General features: G+C 35.4%; 1 protein-coding gene across 1 annotated transcript; it reads right to left on the bottom strand.

Annotated features, from left to right (window-relative positions):
• Positions 1–5885: 5885 nt before the first annotated feature.
• On the bottom strand, positions 5886–17287 carry LOC146002962 (uncharacterized). Its single transcript, XM_083141120.1, has 4 exons — positions 16315–17287; positions 15121–15861; positions 14292–14441; positions 5886–5977 (listed from the first exon to the last, which is right to left on the bottom strand). Exons 1-4 carry the CDS (start codon positions 17285–17287, stop codon positions 5886–5888), a joined length of 1956 nt encoding a protein of 651 aa, XP_082997246.1.
• Positions 17288–23760: the final 6473 nt, after the last annotated feature.

Here is a 23760-nt window from a genome sequence, read left to right as displayed (position 1 = left end):
GGAGGACCAGGACCATTTCGATCCACTTTCTCATCGATTGCGTAGAGATATACTTATTGTTTTTCATCGTTAGCGTCTGTTCATCTCTAACCTTCATCAGAATTTCTTCCATAACCACATGATTAAGGCCGAGATTTTCCATTGTCCATTTGTCCAGCATCACCAACTAAATATAGTCTAGAGTTATTTGAAAGTCTTCAAATTCCACTATACTCTGTCCGGGGTAGGCAAATTGTCCACCACCATTTTCATTCAGTCTGTTTTCCACAATGTGATGATCATGAATTGATGTAAAAACGTCATTAGGCAGAGAACAACACCTGCTTTGTATCAACAGAAATGAAATCCTTACAACATCACGGGATGTGAAATCAAAGAGTAATGAAAATAGTGATGGACAACTTACCTACTTTTATCTTTGCCGTTGACTGTACGCATACCCCCAGGGGTACATGAAAGATTTGAAGTGGGGACGTGACCAGCTCGGAAGAGAAATGTCGAGAATACCCACACGACAGCATTTTGGCTGCAGGTGTTTAGAACAGACATTGTTTTAGACTTCATGGCTCTAACACTCACCAGGAAAATAAGGATGATTTTGTCAGACGCACTTATTTTTGTTTCATATGTTTTGAAATAAAATACTTGTTCGAAATCTATAATTTGGAACCGAATCTCTGCTTGGAAGTTTGAATTGCAGATCCAAACATCAAGAAACTTTGTCAGGCTATACAGATGCATCCTTCTCACCAGAAACTCTGAGGATTTACAATAAAAACTAATTGTGCTTGACAGTTTGTTTACAAACTTATTTTTCTTCCTTTCTCTTCTTTCAACCACTCTGGAAAAATATATGAAAATTATGGTTTTCTACATATATCTTAGCATGCATGTGTTTCACATCTTCTTATTAATCTTGAAACTAATTATAAAAAAAAGGTAAAGTGCTCCCCTGCGCTTAGCACCACGCCATGAAGGCGTATAGGGGGTGTGGAAGTAACTAATCATGAAGATTGTAAACGTAGGAACACCCAATAAAATAATAAACGTAGAATTCTAATGTTTATTTGTTTACCATCTTTCCACATACAGCCCAAATGCCATTTTTCTCTATTGAAGATACACGCCTCTACTATATATGTATATATATATATATATATATATATATATATATATATATATTAGAGGCGTGTGTGTATATATACATATACATATATAAACACCAATCAGGCAGCCAAAGCTAAATCCTCAAAACCCACTAATACGAGAAAACCTATGGTGTGGTACATTAGACGTTTTGTTATACTAAAGGATACAATGAAAAAAAAGGTCGAGAACCACTGGTTTAATGGATATATATATACCAGTAGCCTTGAAAGCATAAATTACATCTGAGGTGTAGCAGCTTTAATCCAAGCCTGAAATAGGATGGCACTATTGTATCATTCGCGCTAGGCCTTATCGTAGTCATGAAATAGAGTAAGCAAGCACACCATCGCATCTATGCTCCCTGAGACCAGCGTGAGTCATTTGAACACAGTAAATACGCTCTTAATGCACTGTTCATGGACCATTGTATCCTACAAAAAAAAAATCCGCATAACTTCCTATCACTCGTTTATGCATAGCAATATCTAATATAAAGGAATAAAAAAAGTTTAGGCACCTTTTCCCATCTGCACACTCTCTTCGTGTTTACAAAATATGCTCAGCAGAAAACACACGTTCGATCAAACAACCTAACATAACAGTGGACATTAACTGATGTTTTTCTTACACGAAGACACGCAGCACATTATTGCCACTTGCATGTATCTCCTGCCGAAAACAGTTGAAAATTAAAAGGCGATATTGTATCCCGTTACCTACAGTAAAGTATTGGTCGCATGGTATAACTTCTCTCTTTTAAATTTACCATTGCATAATTACCATCCAATATTCCTCCTTTGTTGGAGATCATCCTTCTATATTTACCGGGGATACGTTTTTCTGGAGGAGAATAACTTAATTTTTATAATCAAGTTTATCTATTTTTCTGTCCTTCCGTTATTAATTCCTCAAACTGTGAACATTTCTGCACATTATGTTATACCATAGGAACATCCCCCTAGCTAGTAAAAAAGGAAACTAACAAATTCTACTTATAGCTATTACACACACAAGGGTTATGTGGAAGAAGGAATTTAATGAAGGAATTTAAAACTATTATTATTGAAAAGAAAGTGGGTTACTGACCAGAATAACTTTTACGTTATAGGAGGTAGTTTCTTCAAATATTTTTAATTACATGATGCAGATATACTTTAAAATAATGTATGAATATTTTTAAATGCTATAAAATTTTTACATGGTCTGAGGGAAGCTGTACCTATTGTAATAATATATTATTAAAGTTATTGAATATACGCTAGAGGATCCCAATCTAATATTTTTGTTATTTCGCGTGACTTTTTTTCCTGCGCTTACTAATCGCGACAATGAGAATGAACCGATGATATATAGCCACTGTATGTAAACAAGCTCAGACACAACACTCACGTGCGCACACACACTACAGATCATAAATTCCAATACACCACCCGAATCGTGTATTTTTGGAAAGTAAGAAACGAAAACAAAAGAAGTTCGTCTGTAATAAATATGGATTTCAATCTTATTGATCATCTAACATACCTACAAATTTCGTGTGAATACTTTAATCCATATAAGATATCAGCACTATACCCTGTTACATAGTTAACAAATATACCATTTACTACATGTTTTAAATTCCATTTTCTTTGCGGGGAATAAAAGCAATTCCGGCGGGCATTAGAATAATCTTCCTTTGTCCGGGATATCTTTCTTGTGTGGGGTTAAAGCCCCCCACCCGTTAATTTGCACAGTGCTTTAATCAGTCGTGGTCTTATGTAATGATGTGTGAGCATTCATAGTTTTGATTTTGTTTTGTTCTCTGTGAAAGGGATGATATGACCGAGGAGGGTATTACAACATTTAAAAAGTTGCTGCATATATTGCGAAGTTCATGACTCTCTCGAACTGCAACTGACAGGAGAGTTTCGCTTGTTTGACATCATTGCTACGTCTCTGCCTGTGTTGTGCAACTAACCATTAATTGCATGCTTAGCGGCGCATTTGTGCAAACTCGAAATTATTCCAAACAAAATAACTGCAAGAGTTAGGAAAGTTAGACAAAGAGAACTCTAATTTAAAATACGTACAATCATGAGGTGACCAGATTTTTAAAACAACAAAACGGAGCAATTTTGAATATTTCCCTGAAGGAAAAACGGGACAAAACGATATAGAACAATTTACACTTTGCAATATGTTTCATCATAAACTAGTTGGAAAACTAATTAAATAAATAACTATTATTTATGTATACATATCCTATATTTATCCTAAGCAACTCTCTAGCATTTTTAAATCCGAAGGTTTATGGCTGCGGCATCTGCCCTACCCTGGGCAAGATCAATCTTATCTTTTCCATCCCTACCGATTTCCTCTAGGTCCATCTGAACGTTATCCCTCCATCTTCGTCTTGGCCTTCCTACAGGTCTCTTACAATCAGGTTTCCCAACAAGAATCCTGTAAACTCTTCGTTGCATTCCCATTCGTACCACATGACCTGTCCAACAAAGTCTTCTTGATTTATGTAATATCTATTATTTTATCTATATATACTATATACAATTAAAGGAATTTGTATAAAGAAATATAGGTCACGAATGTTTCAAGATAACGATCTACTGCAAGGCACTACTCGTGTTTAGGAAACAGGCAGCCGTCGGTATCTTCTTACCAGCGAGGAGAGCGACGAAAGTCGACATATCAATAGCTTATTTTTGTTTCCACATAACACCATAGCGGTGGAGACGTCTAGTATAAACCGCGCCGAAGTCAGATGTGAATATCTGCATGTCAATATGTCCAGGCCTGCCCACAGGAAGGGCACAGACTGTGCCATCGAGATTTTTTGTGGGAATTTCTCTTCTTCAAATAACATAAAAGTCAACATTTATATATTTTTCTAACATATATGTACAAAACATACACTTAAAATGAATCAGATTTAATCCATTAGATGGAAAAAGGAAAGTTACAGGCAGGGGTGCCTGCAAGTGGCATTGTGGATGCTGGTTGCGTCCACCCAACTTGGGGGGCGGGGAATTGTTATGATGGAAATTCGAAATGTACGACCATTGGACAAAACTTGAATTACTTTATCAATTAACCATTGCTGCTATATAAATAGCAATTTGTAGACATAGGCGTAGCAGCATATCGCGGAGCGCTGGACGAGATTAGAAGGCGAGGCTCCAAAACTGTTCTCCAAATTTGAAATCTCAATGTGAAAGAGGATCATAAATTAAAAGTATTTGAAAATAAAATCCTTAGGAAAATATATGTGCTTAAAAGGAATGAGGAGAGGGGTGAGTGGAGAAGGTTACATAATTAGAACTACATAATTTGAATAGATTGATATATTTATTTTCTTTTTGTGCGAGCCATAGGCTGTACACACTACATATTTTTTTTATTTTTCTACACTATTTTGTTACATTTAGTTTTCTTTTAAGCTGTCTCTTACTTTGTCCCCTATATACACATTCTTCCCCTTCCTCGACAGTTCGTCTTCCAGTCTTTCTTCCTTCCTTCTCTCCCCACTTCTCTTTTTCCTGCACTCTCCCCAAAGAACGCATACCTTTTGCTTTACACACACTTACACTATAAATATGGCTCGTCTGGAGCATGATCACTCATTTCGTTGCCTTCTCTAATAGCTTTCCCCCGCCGTTCTCTTACTTCTCCCAGGTATTTCCCCACTTGCTGTCCCGTTTCCTTTATCTATATTCTGTCGTCTACCACTTCTATCACCTCCCTTCCAGTTAAGTTTTTTCATCCATTTGTCCATTAGGTCACGTGTAGAAGGGCAGTTCAGTAGGATATGCTTCTCCGACCCCTCGCACAAAGGACATATCGGTTCCCCTGCTTCGTTTCTCTTTCTTAGTTGTTTCCACACCCCTCTGAACCATGCCAGCGCGCCTCTTTCATTTTTTCCCACAACCTGGATATATTTCGCTTTCCCACATTCTCTTACTCTTAGCTGTGCCCTGATTGAGGTCTTTCTTTGGCAGTCTACATGTCCAGATATTATTAGAGTGATTAAACGAAGAAGACTTAGATGGGGAGGCCATGTGGCACGAATGGGACAGGAAAGGAGAGTTTACCTGATGGTAAGGCCAAGACGAAGTTTGAGATGGAAATCGGTAGGGATGGAAAAGGATGGATAGATCTTGCTCAGGATAGGGACAGATGGAAGGCCTGTGTTTCTGCAGTCATAAACCTTCGGGTTTAAGAAGGCTAGGGGTTAGTTAGTTAGTCAATGTGAATTAATACAAAATCTTCAGTCATATGTCAGCAAAGGTATCGTTGGTATCGTATCAATCTCCTCTAAATAGAGAATCATATCAAGCCAGGATTCTTAACCTCAGTCATCGGCCGTTGATCTATCAGGCATTCAAAGAATACCATGTCAGGTATTAACAAATCTTCCTGCTTTACTAGAGTTAAGGTGCTGAGCAACTGGCGATTGCAGGGCAATGACCAGAGTTACAGGCAAGAAAACAAAACTGAGAGCAAAGGACGGTGTGGGATCTTTTGCCTGGAGTCGTCGAACAAGTAGCAACTGAGTAGATTAAGCGGTCGAACACGATTCGATTCGATCAGCCATCAGCGGGAACTTTAACGTGAGAGACAGACAGGTATTGTTCTTTCCAACCATATTGATCTAGACTTGAAGGTAAAAGTCCAAATGCTTGTGTTTTGCCATTTCCAAGTGTGTAGTTCGTACTTTTTGCTTATTACCATCTAGCATACTATCAGTAGCGAGTGCTTAACGAATGAGGTTGAATGATCAAGCGAGCTACATCACCCCCCAAATGGTTAAGGATCTTGGTTTGATCCCACGTTCCTGAGAGAATGTTAAGGTATTATGCAATTTAAATACCGTATTTAATTGAATTGCTCTCGGGTTTTTTATCTTTAAAATTTAGGCAAACTTTGGCGTATTAATCCGAGTATAGAACAGGGGTAGAAGAATACAGGGCGGACGGTCGCCATGTTGCCAGAATTTTTAAATTCAGTGCTTCAAAATACATGTTTTCTTATGGAAATTTCCATTACATTTTTTTTAAAAAATAATGAGCACTGTATGTTTTCTTTTTATTCTTTGTGCATTTTCTGTATCACGCATAATTAAATCATGATGATAAACATGCCATTATACTTTATTTCACTGTTACTAGACGAATGTTTAAATCTGCGGTAGAGTCGGCCATTTATTAGAATTATTGCATAGTTTATCATGCTCTAACCAGTTGGGCTTTGTTTAGGAAGGACAGTCTGGCACAAGAATTACTTTCATTAATATCTTGTGTTAATTAGAAATTGTTTGAAGATGGTATTTCAAAATGTGCAGCTTTATATTAGTTGGATTTATGATTTTCTTAGACCAGATTTGAGGGAAAAAACTGGCTCCTGAGAAAAAGGGAATGGCGCCTGAATTACTTTTGGTTTTTCCTAACCCTCTGTATAATATACCATGGTAATAGTGTAATATGGAATGAAGTATTTGCTCATTTCAACAATCAAATTTTCTCCTCGATAATTTGCCGAAGTACAGGTATTGGTAAAGAATCACTCTTAACGAAAGTTGTTTCCTTTAAATTTGTTGAAGTTTGATACAACAATCAACATTTCGCATCAATGAATCAGTTTCTTTTTACCATTGTACACTAGGAAGATTGTGCAATCCCAATCTGTCAATGTGGTGCAACATATCATATTACATTTGAATGTCGTCTCAAAAAAACTAAGCGTGATCATTTTTTAAGAGAACTAAAAGACGCAGGAGATAATGGGGCATACGCCTTTTTAACACATTTGAGGAATTCGGCGAAGAAAATAATATATATATGATTACTAATTATATTAGAAGATAAAATATTGTATTATAAAATTATGTAACGTGAAACAAATGTAACTGGGGCATAACTGAAAATATAGAAACGAAATAAATATTTATAAAAAAAATACGAAAGGGAAACAAGGAAAGAGGAGTTTGCTCTTATGCTGTTCGCAGTAAATGTAGAGATCTGCGTGGGCGGGCATGCAGGAGATGAGGCCGGATTAAGGTGGATGCTATTGATGCTGCAGCATTAGGCCCATTCCTGAAATAGGCCCAGATGAAAACAGACGAGAATTTTCAGAAAGCAGAACAGTTTTCTTTTGATATATTAGCCTGAAAATAAATCTTAGAATGAAATTTGGAGCCCCAATTTTAGACGCCTAGACACAGCGTTACTTATTAAACAGTTACTATTATTCTTTGCGCTGTGACGTAACTATAAAGTCGTTGTGTTTATTGTTCACCCAAGATTTCAAGCATCAGGCTCAATTTCGTCTTAATTCGGCCCTAGATGACTCACTGCAAGAAGAAATGTCCACTTATTTGACCTGCCACCTGTCGGGACCCAAACCCTCTATGGACGGTGCATGGTGGACGGACACAGGCTGACGTCATTCCTGCTTGATTCTTTGCTGGGCGGGATCCACGTGCTTCCAACTGCGGTCGCGGTCTTACGAGTCACGCCCGTGCTGGAGCGGGTATTCGTAGTTCATCCGGGACTTAAAACGTGGGGTCCGCACTGCCATGGTTATTCTTGGCACAGCACTAAGGGAATCATTTGATGACAACTGGAGAGACTGTTCAGAATTCTGAATGAAATCTACACAAGTAGATTCAACGTTAAAAACCATGTGTGTGACATGATTATGTGAATCTACGTTCCAGTGAAAAAGAAATTTTATATAACCGTAAGTAGCAGGATACAAAAAGCGCCGAGAAGAATCACGATTTTCAAGGTTGGCGAAATGGCGGAGTGGTCAATGCAAGCCCAGTCTCGGTAGCGGTCAGACGTGTCTGAGAGGGATCCGTTGAACGATTGAAGGCTTTCAGACTCGATACCCTTCCATATCAGGTCAAATGCACACCAAAGGCAAATAGAAAGGAAAACATTTCGAGTGCGATAGTATTCGTGAAATTGTTGAAGGGAGAATGGCAGTGAAAAGGTTAAACACTTTACAGTTTTCATTACAAAGGCTACACCAGCGCCCGACGACATATCCATTCATGAATGACTAAGAGACGTTGGCCAGATGCCCTTCGAAGAAGTTTCGAGTATTGAAGTGGACTATGTACGACGCCAAATTTATGTTATGGTACTTACCGAAAAATTTTACGAATAGGTAGTGCAACGAAGTAATGGATCGTTTCCATATATAGAAGATAGTGGTCAAACTGTGATAACTGTCCAACGTTCTGATAAGCCAGTTACTATTGTACGAGTACGAATTCATGACGTACCAATGGAATTGAGTAGTGTAATCATGTATGTTCAAAATCATACTTGGTACGAGGCCTATTATTTTTATTAATTTAAGCAGAGTGGAAAACCTATTTTGACGATGTTTTTGTCGATTGCAAATCTGTGATTTTTCATCTCATACTTGGTACGAGGCCTATTATTTTTATTAATTTAACCACAATGGAAAACCTATTTTGACGATGTTTTTGTTGATTTTATAGTATTGCAACTCTGTGATTTTTCATCTCATACTTCGTACGAGTGTAAAAAATTCTTTCGAGTTAAAGTACGTAACACCTACACCCACGCACACCCACGCATACCTACGCATACCCACACATACCTACGCACACCCACCTACAACCACCTACACCCACGCACACCTACGCACACCCATTCCAACTTTGTGATTTTTACCTCATACATGGTTCGAGGCCTATTGTTTTTATTAATTTAACCACAATGGTAAACCTATTTTGATGATGTTTTTTGTTGATTTTATACTATTGCAGTAGTATAATTGGATTCCTTCAAAATAATACTTTATACGAGGCGTATTATTTTTATTAATTTAAGCACAATAGTAAACCTATTTTGATGATGTTTTTGTCGATTTTATACTATTGCAAATCTGTGATTTTTTACCTCGCACTTGGTACGAGTGTTGAGGTCTATTGTTTTTATTAATTTAACCACAATGGTAAACCTATTTTGATGAGGTTTTTGTTGATTTTATACTATTGCAACTCTGCGATTTTTTTTATCTCGTACTTGGTACGAGTGTCATAATTTCTTTAGAGTTAAATTGCGCAACATTGCGATGGCTCGTAAGGTAAACTATTGTGCAATGTTTACGCAACAACTTATTACGCAGACCCGTATCTAGCGTGTTGTTGGTTATGGCGTTATGAGTGTCTTCTGATTGACTTACTGTTTCGGATGTTTTCATCCTCGCTTAGGTTACTTAAAGGGTTTTCGCATTACAGATCAGTCAGTCAGTATCGTGAGAGTGTTTGAAGAGTACGGATGTGTTGTTGCAGTGTTAAAAGTTAAGTATTTAATTTATTTTAAAGCTACATACTATTTATTATTTTGAAGTTTAAAAAGTGTATCAAGTGATTTTTTTATCATAGTAATTTCGATCAGATTGAGTTTTGGTGTGATCAGATGTTATTTGTTGTCTACGGAAATTCTGTATAAATAACATAGCTGAAAATTTTATCGTAATAGCTAAAATTATTTTATTTTGAAGGTGATTCAAGTCGTTTTTCACACAGATTGAATTTGTATGAGTTTGTATTTGTATTGAATTTTTCCCGAGAAAATATATATATAAATACCAGAGCTGAAAAAAATATAATTATAACTATTGTTTTTTAAATTACATTCTATCAATTATCGGAAGTTTAAAAGTGTTTTTCCTAGTAAATAGAATCTTATTAAATTTTGAGTTGATTGTAAGTCTTATTGTTATTTACTTAAAGCATATTAAAATAATGTCATCTACCAAGTTAATCGAATGTGTTATTTGTGGGAAATTAATCTCCAGAACTAATATTGGCAAGCATAGGGCAAGATGTAGCGAAACCGGTTCAACAATAAATCGTTCGTTACCTACTAAGCCTTGTACTCAATGTGGAAAAATAATTAGCATTACTAATTTAAGAAAACACATGAAAATTTGCATTGCATCAACCGGACATGGAACATTGAAAAGAAAAATTGATCATCCTGAAACTGAAGCTTCTACTTCCAAACAAATTAAGATGTCTAATGACCAAACGCCGATAACATCTGCATTCAACAACCAACTCCTGGATTTTCTTTTTACTTCGAAACCAGGCTGTGATATTTCTAGTTTTTTGAGTGAAATTAAAACATCTATCATAAATATTTTAAAAAATAAACTGGAAAACAACTCCATAAAAGTATATGTTGATCTAATCTGTAAATATGAGAAAACCAATGGTACAAGAAATATTTTTTTTTCACAAAACGAAAAACCAAGTTCTTTATTTGCCAGACATTGATAATTTGAATGTTTTTTATTCTAATCTTACTAGTGAATTGATTAGGAAACACGATGAATTCGAGGCTCAGGGATCAGGTTGGTCTTTATGTAGAAGTCCTCACAGATTAAACGCTTATGTAAGAAAATTTACACCTTTTTCAGCATCGAGCTACGTTCCACTTCCGGTAGAAATTCAGCATAAGAGAGCTGTGCTGAACATTCATAACACTGATAATAAGTGTTTTATGTGGTGCATTAAAGCAGAAGTTCAGCCGGTTCATTGTTCAAATAATCCATGTCGGGTTAGTCATTACTCACAATATATCGATGAGATTGAATATGCTATGACAGGCATCAAATACCCTGTTCCTATTTCTGACATAACAAAGTTTGAAAACAGGGCACGAAATGGAGAAGGAAAACGATTAGCTATAAATGTATATTCGTATAGTTCAGTTAAGCATTTTGTGCATCCTGTTAGGATAACTAATATTGTTGATGACGAAGCCATGGAAATCAATCTGCTTCTTATTGCTGACGATGATGTTCATCATTACACGCTAATTCGTTCACTCACCCGCTTGGTCAGAAACCAAACAACCAAGCATTGTGCACACATCGAAGTTTCTCCAAGGTTTGACCGTATTCGACGATCTTGACCAACGTAATTACCAATTTTTCCAAAATCAAGAAATTGCCAAACAAAAACTTGCTGAAAATAAATTCTACTGTGGAGTCAACAGACCGGCTCGCATGTTGATGCCCAAAGCAAATGAATTCGAAGAATTTAAAATGCACAAGGCCTTGTTGGAACATCCGGCCATTATCATTGCAGACTTTGAGGCTTTTCTCAAACCATTGTCTTATTGCGATCCGGTCACGAATTTTCTTCCACAACACCGTACCAGCTTCATGATCCAAATAGTTTTGGATATGTTGTTGTTTGGCAGGATAGGATAGATAAACCATATATATATCGCGAACCGAATGTTATTGAACTCTTTTTTAAAAACATGGAGGAGGTTGAGAAAATTGGTAGCCTCTTATGCCAATCGAAATCAATGCTTCCATTATCTAGCGATGAACTTCAATCTTACCATAACATTGAAACGTGTCCGGTGTGTGATCAACATTTCACGGATGAGAATCGGAAAGTATTTCACCATAATCATTTCACCGGAAACTACATTAGTGGAATCTGTAACACCTGCAACCTCAAGATCCAGAAGCCTAAATTCGTACCAATACTTTTTCACAATGAACCGAATTACGACTTCCATTTTTTAATTAAGAATCTTGGATACAATACGCAAAAAATAGATATTCTTGCTCAAAATGAAGAACGTTATATTTCTATAAGTAAGAAAGTTAAGATTCCAGGAACGAATGAAATCATAGAGATGAGGTTTCTAGATTCTTTTAGATTCCTATCGGCAAGTCTCGATGCTTTAGCGAGTAAACTTACTAACGAACAATTTAAAATTACAAAAGCTAGTTTTCCCAACATACACGTAGAACTGATTAAACGTAAAGGCATTTATCCTTACGAATATGTAACCGATGAATCTAAATTTGACGATGACACTCTCCCACCTCAAAAAGAATTCTTCAGTCAATTGAAAAAATCTTGAATTACGAATGAAGAATACGAACATGCGAAATTAATATGGAAGGAATTGAGATGCAATAATCTCGGCGATTATCACGATGCATATCTCAAACTAGATGTAACAATACTTGCTGATGTATTTCAGTTATTCAGAAAAACAGCAAAAAATATTTATAAATTAGATAGAGGAAACTTCTTCAGTCTTCCTGGTTTTGCGTAGTCTGCTATGTTGCTCCAGACCAGGATCAAGTTGGAATTGATATCGGATGTGGACATGTTACTTTTTATAGAAAGGGGGATACATGGGGGGGATGGTGCAATGCTCGCAAAGTCACGCAAAGACAAACAACATACACATGTCTCAGAATCAATTCGATGCAAATCGACCATCGAATTACATATTTTACTCTGATGTAAACAATCTCTACGGTTTCGCAATTATACAAAATCATCCCTACGGAGGATTCGAGTGGATAGATCCCATTTTAATTGATATTAATCATTTCGACGATCGTGAATTTGGTCTGTTCATTGAGGTAGATATTGAATTTCCAATTAATTTGCATGATACTTTTCCGATTTACCTCCGGCTCCCGAAATTAAATGTCCACCTGATTCTAATCAAACCAAGCTTATGTTAACTCTGGAGAGAAAAGAGAGATATGTTGTCCACTACAAGAATCTCCGGTTTTTGATTGGGTAGGTAGTAAATGTGAAAAGAATTCTCAAGTTCAAACACTCTCCATGGTTATAATCTTATATTGAGACGAACACGAGATACATAACAGCTGCCATTTCAGAATTAGATAAAGATTTTTATAAACTAATGAATAATGCCGTTTATGGAAAAACGATGAAGAACGTCAGAAAGCATATAGACATAAAATTGGTGTCAGATAAAAATAAATGTAGAAAATTGGTATCTTATCCTAGATTCAAATCGCGAGAAATTTACAACGACAATTTAACACTTTTTAATCTACATATAAAATTAATAAAATTCAGAAAACCTATTTACGTGGGTGCAACAGTGCTCGACTTGTCGAAACTGTACATGTTCGAATTTCATTATAATATTGAAACCCTTCTATAATGATAAGCTGTCAATTTTGTACATAGACACCGATAGTTTTATTAATGACATAGAAACGCCTAACCTCTACGAAGATTTTAAACATCCTTCCATGCTTGGGTATTTCGACACTTCTTCCTACCCTCAACCCAACAGATTTGGAATTCCTTCCCGCAACAAGAAGGTTCTCGGCAAATTAAAAGATGAATGTAACGGTGATATTATTGTTGAGTTCGCTGGTTTGCGTTCCACGATGTATACATTCAGAACAGAAAGCAGTGTCACGAAGAAAGCAAAAGGAACGTGCAAAGATACTGTGGATTATTATATTGTTATATTATATTATATTATATTGATTGCCTTTCTTCACAGTCGAGGATACTTCGAGAGGATAATGGAATATAAAGCTCAAACCATGAGATTACAACAAATAAAATAAAAAAGTAGCCCTGGATCCACACGACGACAAGAGGTGTATTCTCGAGTGTGGAATCCATACTTTGCCTTGGGGGCCCTTTAGTTTAGTAGTTAATAATAATTGCACTCAACACATGTACGTAAAAAAAATAAACCTAACATCAAACCAAAATTTTGAAAATAACAAAAAAAATCAACACGTAGTCTAATTTTTTATATATTATTGTCTCCTATTAAAATTTCTCTATCACTCTTTCATTTTTTATATCATAAATATATGATTTCTCCACAAATAAAATTGCACTGCATATTGTATTTTCAGGTAGAGTTTCATGAAATTCACATATCAATTTTATATTAGTTCGATCATTTATAACTACCAATTTTCTTTTTGACGCATTTATTAAAAACATTGGTCTCTGAATTATGAACTCATCTGGATTATAATACATATCTATGTTACCTTCAGTTAATCTTTTAAATGCTCTATAAGCTTCATATAATTTTAAATAATCTTGTTCTGCAATATTTAAATTGTAATTTTCACTAGGAAATACTTCATTTCTGCCATTCGTCAGACATACATTTTTAATTTTACAATTATCAAACTGGCTGCTATGTTTTTCCTGATTTTCATCTCTCCCTGTTTGAAACAACACAGCTACGAACTCTGGCATGTCATATTGCAAAGATTGGAACTGATTAGTAAGGTCAAATTCAAACAATTTACCCCCCACTGTCTTACCTTACCATCCGGCGCTACAGCTCCTGTCGGGCCATGGCCTCCTCCACTATGTCCCTCCATTTCTGTCTGTCCTGGCATTTCTGTTTCCATCTTGTTACTCCTATCTTGTTTAGGTCCATACTTCTTCCTTCCATCTGCTTCTAGGTCTTCCTCTCCTTTTAGTTGAATATAGCTTACTCTCTATTATTTTTCTCGGCATGGCATCTTTTGGTAGGCGATATACATGTCCTATCCAGCTGATTCTCCTGGCTTTAATGAAGCAAACTATATTTTTATGTTTTATTAGTTCCGCTAGTTCGTGGTTGTATTTTATTCTCCATCCTGTTTCTTCTCTAGTTGGTCCAAATATTTTTCTTAATATTGCTCTTTCAAATACCATTAGATTTATTTCTGTATCTTTGGTCAACGTCCAAGTTTCGGCTCCATATGTTACTACTGGCCTGATTTATGTATTGTATATTTTCATTTTTGTTGTTCTTGTTTGTATCTTACTTTTCAGCAGATTTCTATTTGCATAATATGCTCTATTTCCTGCTCTGATCCTTCCTTCTACGCATCTTCCTATGTTATTTATTTGATTTATTTGATTTCCCAGGTATTTGAATTCGTGTACTACCTCGAACTTCTTATTACCTATCTCTATTTCTTTTCTTCTTTCTGGTTTTCGTGCTATTTTCATATATTTTGTTTTATTTATATTTACTTCTAGGCCCATTTCCTTAGTATAGTTCTCCATGTCGTTAAATACTTGTAGTAACTTATTCGTAGATCTTGCAATGATTGCTATATCATCTGCATAAGCGCAGATTTGTGAGCTTTTATTAAAGATGGTACCTCTTTGGTCAATCTGTTTTATAGCATCATTCAATGCTATATTAAATAGTGTAGTCGACAATCCGTTCCCTTGTTTTACACCTTTGTCAAATTTAAACTCTTCACTGAGTTGTCCTTTTACTTTTACTCTTGCTGAGGTGTCCATCAGAGTCATCTGTACAAGTTGTCTTAATTTTTTGGGTATACCAATTCTTTCCATTGCTTTAATTAGTTCTTCTCTTTGTACACTATCAAAGGCCTGTTTGAAATCTACAAATAGCATATGTAGTTCGCTCCCATGTTCATAATGTTTCTCTAATATTTGTCTAATTACAAATATTTGGTCTATGGTGCTCTTATTTTCCCGGAATCCTGCTTGATACTCTCCAAGGATGGGTTCAATTATTTCCTGTATCCTTTTATTTAATATGCTCGAGAATATTTTATATCCAACATTTAACAATGTTATTCCTCTATAATTGCTACAATTATATTTATCTCCTTTCTTATAAATGGCACATATAGTTCCTTGTCTCCATTCGTCCGGTAGTTCCTCCTTTCTCCATATTTTACTAATCAGCTCGTGTATTTTCTGGTATAGTTGTGCGCCTCCATGTTTAATCATTTCGGCTACCATATTATCACTTCCTGGTGCTTTATTATTTTTTAATCTCCTGATTGCTTTTGTTACTTCATCTAACGTTGGTGGTTCTATTGTTTCTTCTTCCTCTTCTTCTGATTCCCGTTCTGTATTTCCGGGTTCTATTCCATTTTCTCTTCTCGACAGTTTTTTTTTTTAAATTTTCTGCCCACCGTTTTCTGATCTGACTTTCTTCATACAGCATTTCTCCATTTTTATCTTTACATCCTTCAATTTCTGGTTTATATTCTTTTGTAAGACTGAACATGGCTTGATAGAATTTTCTTCTCTCATTTTTTTAACTACTTCCTCTACTTCCACTAATCTTTGTTTTAAATATTGTATTTTCTTTTGGGTACATATTATTTTAGCGGCTCTTCTTAATTCTGTATATCTTGCACAGTTGCTTCTAGTTTATCTCTGTAACTTCTTATTTCTTGCTTCATTCTTCTTCTGGATGGCCTCTTCGCATTCTTCATCAAACCATGGTTTTCCATATTCTCTTTTCTTTTCTCCTATTTTCTCTTCGGCTGTTTTTAGTATTATTGATTTTATATTTTTCCATTCTTCATTACTATTCCTCTCTTCTATCTCTTCTGTTTGCTCAGTAATTTTTTCATTAATGGTGGCTCTAAAGGTTTCACACACCTCTCTATCTTTAAATTTCTCTGTGTCGCATCTTTTTCCTAACATTCTTTGTTTTCTTCTGTCCACTTTAACAATTTTTAATCTTATTTTTGCTCGCACCATGTAGTGATCCGAATCGATGTTAGGTCCTCTCAGGCTCCTGACATCCATTATCGATGACCTATACCTTTTATTGGTGAGAACATGGTCAATTTGGTTTACTTCTTGGGTTCCTGTAATCTTCCAAGTTCCTAAATGAATGTTTTTATGAGGGAAAGTGGTACTACTTATTATCAAATTGTTTCTTAAAGCAAATTGTATTAGATATGCTCCGTTTTCATTACTTATGTTGTGGAGAGTATATTCTCCGCTAGCCTTATATGTGGCTTCCTCCTTCCCAATTTTAGCATTAAAATCACCAATAATTAAGATCTGGTCATTTTTGGATATTATCTCATATGTACTTTCTAATAATTCATAAAATATCTCTTTTTCTCTATCTTCTTTTTCTTCAGTTGGTGCATGTATTGACAGCAGAGTTAGATTTCTAAACTTTCCTTTTATTCTCAATCTACAGATTCTCTCATTTATTGTTTCTATCTCCAATATTTTCTTGCTGGTTTCTTTCTGAATCATAAAACCAGTTCCAAATAATCCAGTTCTTTCTCTGGTTCCACTATATATCATGGTAAATTCTGGTTTTCTTATAATTCCACTTCCCTGCCACCTTATCTCCTGTAATGCCATTACATCTATCTTATATCTCATCAGTTGTTGAGCCATTTCCATCATCTTTCCTGGTTGTAGCATAGTTTGGGTATTCCATGTTCCAATCCTTATCTCGTAGTCCTTTAAAAGTTTGCCAGGTTCATTTCCTTTATATCTTCCTTTCCAAGGCATAGTGTTTGGTTTCTGAACCATTTTTTGTTTTATGGGGCCGGGTTGTTAGCCCTGCGCCCAACCCCCAACCTGGAGGACCAGGTAATCTGAATGCATTGGTATGTATAAAACTGTATCGGAATTTGAGGATTTTTCAAAATGTTGGCTTTGTATTTGAGAGCATAATTCGATTCATATTCAACTATAGGCATTCGCAACTCCATAGACTGGATCACACATTTCGCAGCTTCGGGTAAACTAGCCTCATTAGCTGTTCCATCTGCATTTAAAGTTTTGGCATTTGGCATGTTGGCATTATGATCATTGGGTGCTCTGCGAAATATGACACTCAAACCATTTTTCCACATAATTTCTTTATAATAATAAAAAAAACAAAACCCAATCTCATGGGGAACAGTACTGTGTGACCTTTTGCTTGAATTTTTGTTCCAGCTTCGAACCCACCAACTTTATAATATGCACTCTCTGATTTGGACAGTTTTAATGTCTCCACTGTAGTGGATGTAATTCCAGGACAATGAATCCATGCTTTCTGACTTCAATTTGAGAAAATAAGAATGGACCAAAATTATCTATAAGTTTTATATTAGCCCCGGGGAATGGATATACTTCACCATTACTTTGTTTTACAATATCAAATTTTATATACAGGTCTGATTTATGTGGATGAATAAATCCATCCCCCACCGTGATGTCATACTGTATCTCTTTATTGGGCTGATTCAAATTTGCAAATGTCCTCCTGTTTGGAGGGAAGGACTGTAATTCATAACTCTCAATATTTTCATCTTGGTATTTATTTATATATTTTAAATATTAATTTCTATTATCGCAGTGCTATTAGCACCGGCAAAATCGATGATCTCAATTTTCTCATTCGTAATTGTTATCTCTATGTAATTAACTTTATCAATAGTAACAGGGAGATAGACTAGTGGGATTGGGGAATAGAAGATAGGTTCCATAAATTCCGAATTCGGTTTAAATGTAGCAATGATACCTGTCTCCTTGTGACTGCCAAACAAATTTTCTTCTGCTTTGATAATCATACTTTTGGCAATGTTGCAGTGAATATTCAATGCCTCAATAGCTAAGAATTTTGGTATAAATTTACCTATGTGCCTAACACCTGGTTCCAATTTGCCATTGTTCTCGAATCCTAAAACTTCTCTCATGGTAGAAAAGTCCACTGTTTCATTGGTAGTTACAATCTCCACTCTGTGTGTTACAGAATTTTGAGAAAGCAAGACAGTGGTTGGAAGTTCAAATTGTAAAGTAGATAAGTTATACTGTCCAGGAGGAACAATTATTTTTTCATTACCTTCTAATCTAGTATTGTTGTAGGTAGTTACATTCGGTATCAGATACATACTGCAGAATGCTCTTAGAGCTATGGATTTTGGATAGATAATATCATCGTGAAGATGTAGTTTCAAAACCGAAGTCTCGCTGGAGAGATGAAAAATTCCCATATTTAATATATAATACAGCTTTTAGAAAATATTTTAATTTGATGTTTGGTATTTTATTTAAAATTCTGAGCATCGTAATGCAAACATGGCCACATATAATTTGATCGAAATCTTGAATACGATCGTCGTTGTAATAAATTTTAACATGTTTAAAGTAACCAATTAATTCTGTAGGGGGTACCCCTCCGAAAGAATCGAAAATGAAAGCATTGTCATTTTGTTTATAATAGCATATCGAGTGAGTACGAACATTTTCGGACTTGTCCAAATTCACCACGCCACATTCTCGAGAGTGAGGTCAACTTTTAGGGAGAGAATCAGACATGCAAAGCCCCCTGAAGTATTTAATTTTAAATATTTTATTTAAAGATTCAATGTCTTGGTTGGTAAAGCTTCTTTTTTTTTAATTTTCTGAGTGCACTAGACATAACACCTTTGCTTATTTGTTTCTCCATGGCAAGATTATGACGCTTTTGCTCTTCTAGTTCTGTCTTATTTTTTTTCGAATCAATTACAGTTTTGTCAATAGCAGCACTACCCCTAGCTAAGCTCCCAACTGCCCCCAATGCAGCCAGGATGTATGGAATGCTGTATATGAATCCACCACTATGTGTTTTCTTTCTTGTATTTTGCATTATTTTTAATTGTGGCGTACTGAGTAATAATTTCATTCCATTTCCTTTGGCAATATATTTCCTCTTTTTTTCTTGTTGTTTTTTAGTTAAAATCGAATTAAGTTTTAAATTTTTAAGATCATGATATGGTATTTGGTACACAACTCCTTTTGGTTTCATGTTGTTTTATTATTATTATTATTCAGGGTATTTATATTACAAACCCCACCCTAATTTTTGTTTTGTATTCATAGCAATGGTTGTACCCAACGCTGTTATTTTTTCACCCAATGATGCATCTCTGCTTGTTAATCTTCCAAAAGCTGCCTCTTTCAGTTTTTTATCAGCTACATGACGATCATTCAGATCTTTGTGTTTGTTGTATGCAATATCATGTTTTTCACAAGCTGCATCCAGAGGATTAATACCCCTGTGCCCTCTTTCTATTCGTTTCTCAAGTTTTGTACCAGGTCCACAATATTGGTAACCAGGTACGTGTAACTCGAAAGGAAGTTTATTAATAATATCATTTATTAAACCTCGACCCTCTGATATATTCCAGAATTTAGGAGGTAAAGTATTGATAATTTTAATTAAGTATCCTATACCTTTAGGATCGTTTACAATAAAATTAGCTAATTTGTCACTAATCATGTTTACAATACCCATTTTCTCATTATGGAAATTATTGTTCCCAGCATTTTCCTCTCCTGCTATAACCAGCAACCTATCTATAAGTTTTCTCACATCGTTTACCCATACAAATTTCTTAGGTAGAGTATTTTATTGTTTTATACCACTACCGGTTTTTAGTTGATTCCAAATAGGTTTAATCATATTTTTGTATTTATCCCCGCTGCTCGATTTCACACGCTTTTGACTGGCATCGTTATTTTGGTACAAAGCATCAGAGAGTGTCAAAATTTCAGAGTAACTTTGATAATCATCTTCTGTAAAATTTTTTGGTAATAAGCTCCCATAGCCCTACGGTACCAGGATATCTGGACCAGCTGTTCCTCCCACCCAAATTAATTTTTATGTTGTCCCCTTCGAATGTTACTTTAGACTTGCCAATTTTCCATACTACAACTTCATTACCCTCCAATTTTCCTGTACTCAGGTAATCCCTTGCCAGGGGACCCAACTCGATTTTCTCTGATTCTTCTAAATCATCCTTAGCAGGTGGTTCCTTAAGTACCAGAGGAGTGTGGATACTAGATAATGGCGTAGGAGGGAAATCTGCATAATTTTTAGCAGTAAGAGGTTGATTGAGTTCATTGATGAGGTTTTTATTTTGTTCCGTAACACTCTTAATCTCTTTACCAAGACCGCTAATTGCATCGATAATAGGTTGGTCTTGACGCTTGTGTTGTTCGTAAAAACCTCGATTCTCTGATTTCAAACCTTTGAAAAGTGTGGACAAGTACTCTCGTAATTTCGAATTATCTTCTATTTTATGTTTCGTCATATTTATTTTTTTGTTTAATGGTTATTTTATATCCTTTCAACGTTTAAAAAGTCGTTGATTTTATTTCTAAACTTACCATTGTTAGGTTTACGAGTCATGTCGATAGTAACAAATCCAAAATTGTCGCTGTTCTAACAAGATGAACAGAATTTTGAAAATTGGTTGTAATTTAAGTCTCCTCCCACATAATCATCGTATACATGTTTCAAATTAGTATGATCTTGACGAAACAAACAGATTAAGTTTGTATTATCTCGTAGTAATTGTTTAGGAATTTTGGATTAAGTTTGAACTAAATAAAAGCAGTCTATTTTTTGTGACGACCCTGTGTAAAAAATATTCTAATTTCATTCTGATTTTCCAGAATAACATCATCGAATATCACAACAGAAGTTTTCAAACATTGGTCGAGAGGTTTTATTGTTGATGCAAATGTAGCTATGCCCAGTCCCTCGTACAGCTTCATGAGTTGTTGGTATTTCGGTTGTTCTAAACTTTTAGATAACACATACAAGTGTCTATTTTTCCAATCTAGCCAATTGATGGGCCTGCAATGAGACATCTTATGTTATCAGGTAACAACTTTCCATTTTTTTTATTAGTTTCCACTACATCTGGTAAACGCTGTACCACATTCCATGTTGGTGTCAAAGAATCACTTGGTTTGCTTCTATCCAACTTTCGTCTGGCAGACCTAACCATTTCACATACAGTTTATTATTTTTCTTCTTCAATATTATCTCGATTAGATATGTATCTCGATTTTTTTTTACTAAGTTCCTCTTCATAAAATCTCCCTTTCAATATTTTGTTATGATTATCTTTTATTATATATATATGTATTTCTTTTCCCTGGTAAAACTTGAACCACTGAGAATAACTCCGTACTCCAATTTTTAGTTAATCCTTTCTGGAATAACTGTTTATATTTACTGACCCTTACCTGATACCATATTTTAAACTTTGGCTTCTTGCTAGTGTATGTATATTTTTGACAATAAACAGTAGAAATCAGTCGTTGCTCATCAGATTTGGTTACCTCAGCACGTTTCATGTGAATAGTATTGTGTACTGTATTGTTATAATCATGAAATAGCTCGGGTAAAATTTGCACCCACTTATAATTGCCTTGTAGAGTAAATTGTCTCCACATGCGATTTTTTAATGTCCTGTTGAATCGTTCCACTATACTAGCTTTCAGATCACTATATGTAGAATAATGTTTAATATTATGTTGTTGCATTAACTTAGCAAATGTAGAATTATAAAATTCTTTCCCTCTATCTGTCTGTAAATATATTTAGTATCCTTCCCTCACTAAATATCGACTTAAAAGCCTCGGTAACACAAGTACTAGTCTTGGATTTTAAGGAAACAGCCCATGCATATTTGCTAAAGGTATCAATAACTGTAAGCATATATTTGTAACCATGATTTATCTTATCCAAATTTTTTAAAATCCCCCTTCGAGGGGCCATCTCAATCAGATCTGCCTGGAAGAATTCATTTATACCTTTTGTTACTACACTTAATCGCTTGTAATTGCGACGGGCTGGTTTGTGTAATTCATAAACTATATCTTGTCTTGACATCGAGTTCGAAGTGAGAGTATCGCGTAAAATGGATTGTCCTCAGTGTATAACCGCTTTATGTGAAACACTAGCTTGTCACCAATTTCAATATCAAAAACTGATAATTGTTCGTCGTCATGTACTTTATATTTATTGGTAGACTCATCCCAGTATGCAATAGGTATTTGAACTGCCTTGTGTATACCATCTTTTCGCACTATAGTAAACTGAGGAACTTCAATATGTTTTCCATGTTTTAGAAAACTAAACTTCAGAAATCGTAAACTACCATCAACAAAAAATTCATGTACCTGAGTGTACGGATATAATTTGTAAACATTGCCAGCATTGACGTACGTCCAGTGCCCTCGAGCATTTGGAACACTTTGTAACCTAACAATTTCCATAGAATAAAATTGACGAGTATCTACGTCATCTAGTCTGCTTAATACCGGTTCCAAGTGTTCGTTGATAGTACGAACCACTCATCGTAGCTAGGTTTGATTTTTACATCAACATACAGTTCTTTATATTCCTCTTTGAGATCGTGAAGTTGAGTAGCAAAACCTGATAAAGCAGATTCTTGACTTGCTTCAAGAGTGGTAATTTGTAACGTAATATTAGAAATAATCTCCTGTAAATTTTCTACAAGTTTCAACTTAGAACTCTGGGTAGCAAAATCGTGTACTTGACTTCTGATTTCTGTAAATAATGCATGTAGTTCGTTAATTATTTGATTGTTGGGGAGACTAGAAACAGTTTCTCTGATTTGCGCAATTTCTGCTTGAATGTTTTTGATATCCCCAGTTTTTAAAATTCGATGTACTGCTCTCCTCATAGCTCTGATTTCTTGAGAAGTAGGCAAAGCAGCTACAGTATTTTGAAGTGTGGTAAGAGTTAATTTTATAGCATCGAGTTCTGTTGCATCAGCTGCATTTTTCAAAATTTCTTGCAGTTGCGTTATGTCATCCTCCGTAGGTGTAGACTGTTGCAGTGTCTCTAATTTACTTTGAATGTTGTCAATAAGATGATGGATATGTGATAATTCTGATTCAGTATTCAAGCTTTCAAGCTTAGTAACTTGCTGTTGAACTATAGCTAGAATATCTGTAATGCTAGGCAGTTTAGATTCCAGAGTTTCCTGCACACTTGTTAGCTCATTTCTCATAGTTGCCATAGTATCTTGTATGTGAGCTATGGTACCTTGTATCTTCCCAAAATCTTCATAAGTCTCCAACTGTAATTTGATGCCGGCAACGCTCCGAGCAATAGCATTTAATTCAGAAGATGAAGGTAAAGGATTGATAAAATCTTCCAATGTCTGTAGTTTCCATTGAACTTCTGTTATAGCTGTATGCAGTTCATTTGT

Source organism: Lepisma saccharinum, chromosome 19 (assembly GCF_977018435.1).
Source record: "Lepisma saccharinum chromosome 19, izLepSacc3.1, whole genome shotgun sequence".
In the NCBI taxonomy this organism is placed as follows: Eukaryota; Metazoa; Arthropoda; class Insecta; order Zygentoma; family Lepismatidae; genus Lepisma; species Lepisma saccharinum.
This window is presented reverse-complemented; position numbering and strand designations above follow the sequence as displayed.

Excerpts from the sequence above, each read along its gene's own strand:
- LOC146002962 (XM_083141120.1), bottom strand. The coding sequence starts at position 17,287 with ATGGTTCAGAAACCAAACACTATGCCTTGGAAAGGAAGATATAAAGGA. Across the intron at positions 14,442-15,120 it reads AAAACAGATTGACCAAAGAG|GAGAGGAAGACCTAGAAGCA; the intron begins GTACCATCTTTA and ends TTCAACTAAAAG. Across the intron at positions 5,978-14,291 it reads AGGAGCTGTAGCGCCGGATG|GAACGTGGGATCAAACCAAG; the intron begins GTAAGGTAAGAC and ends ACATTCTCTCAG.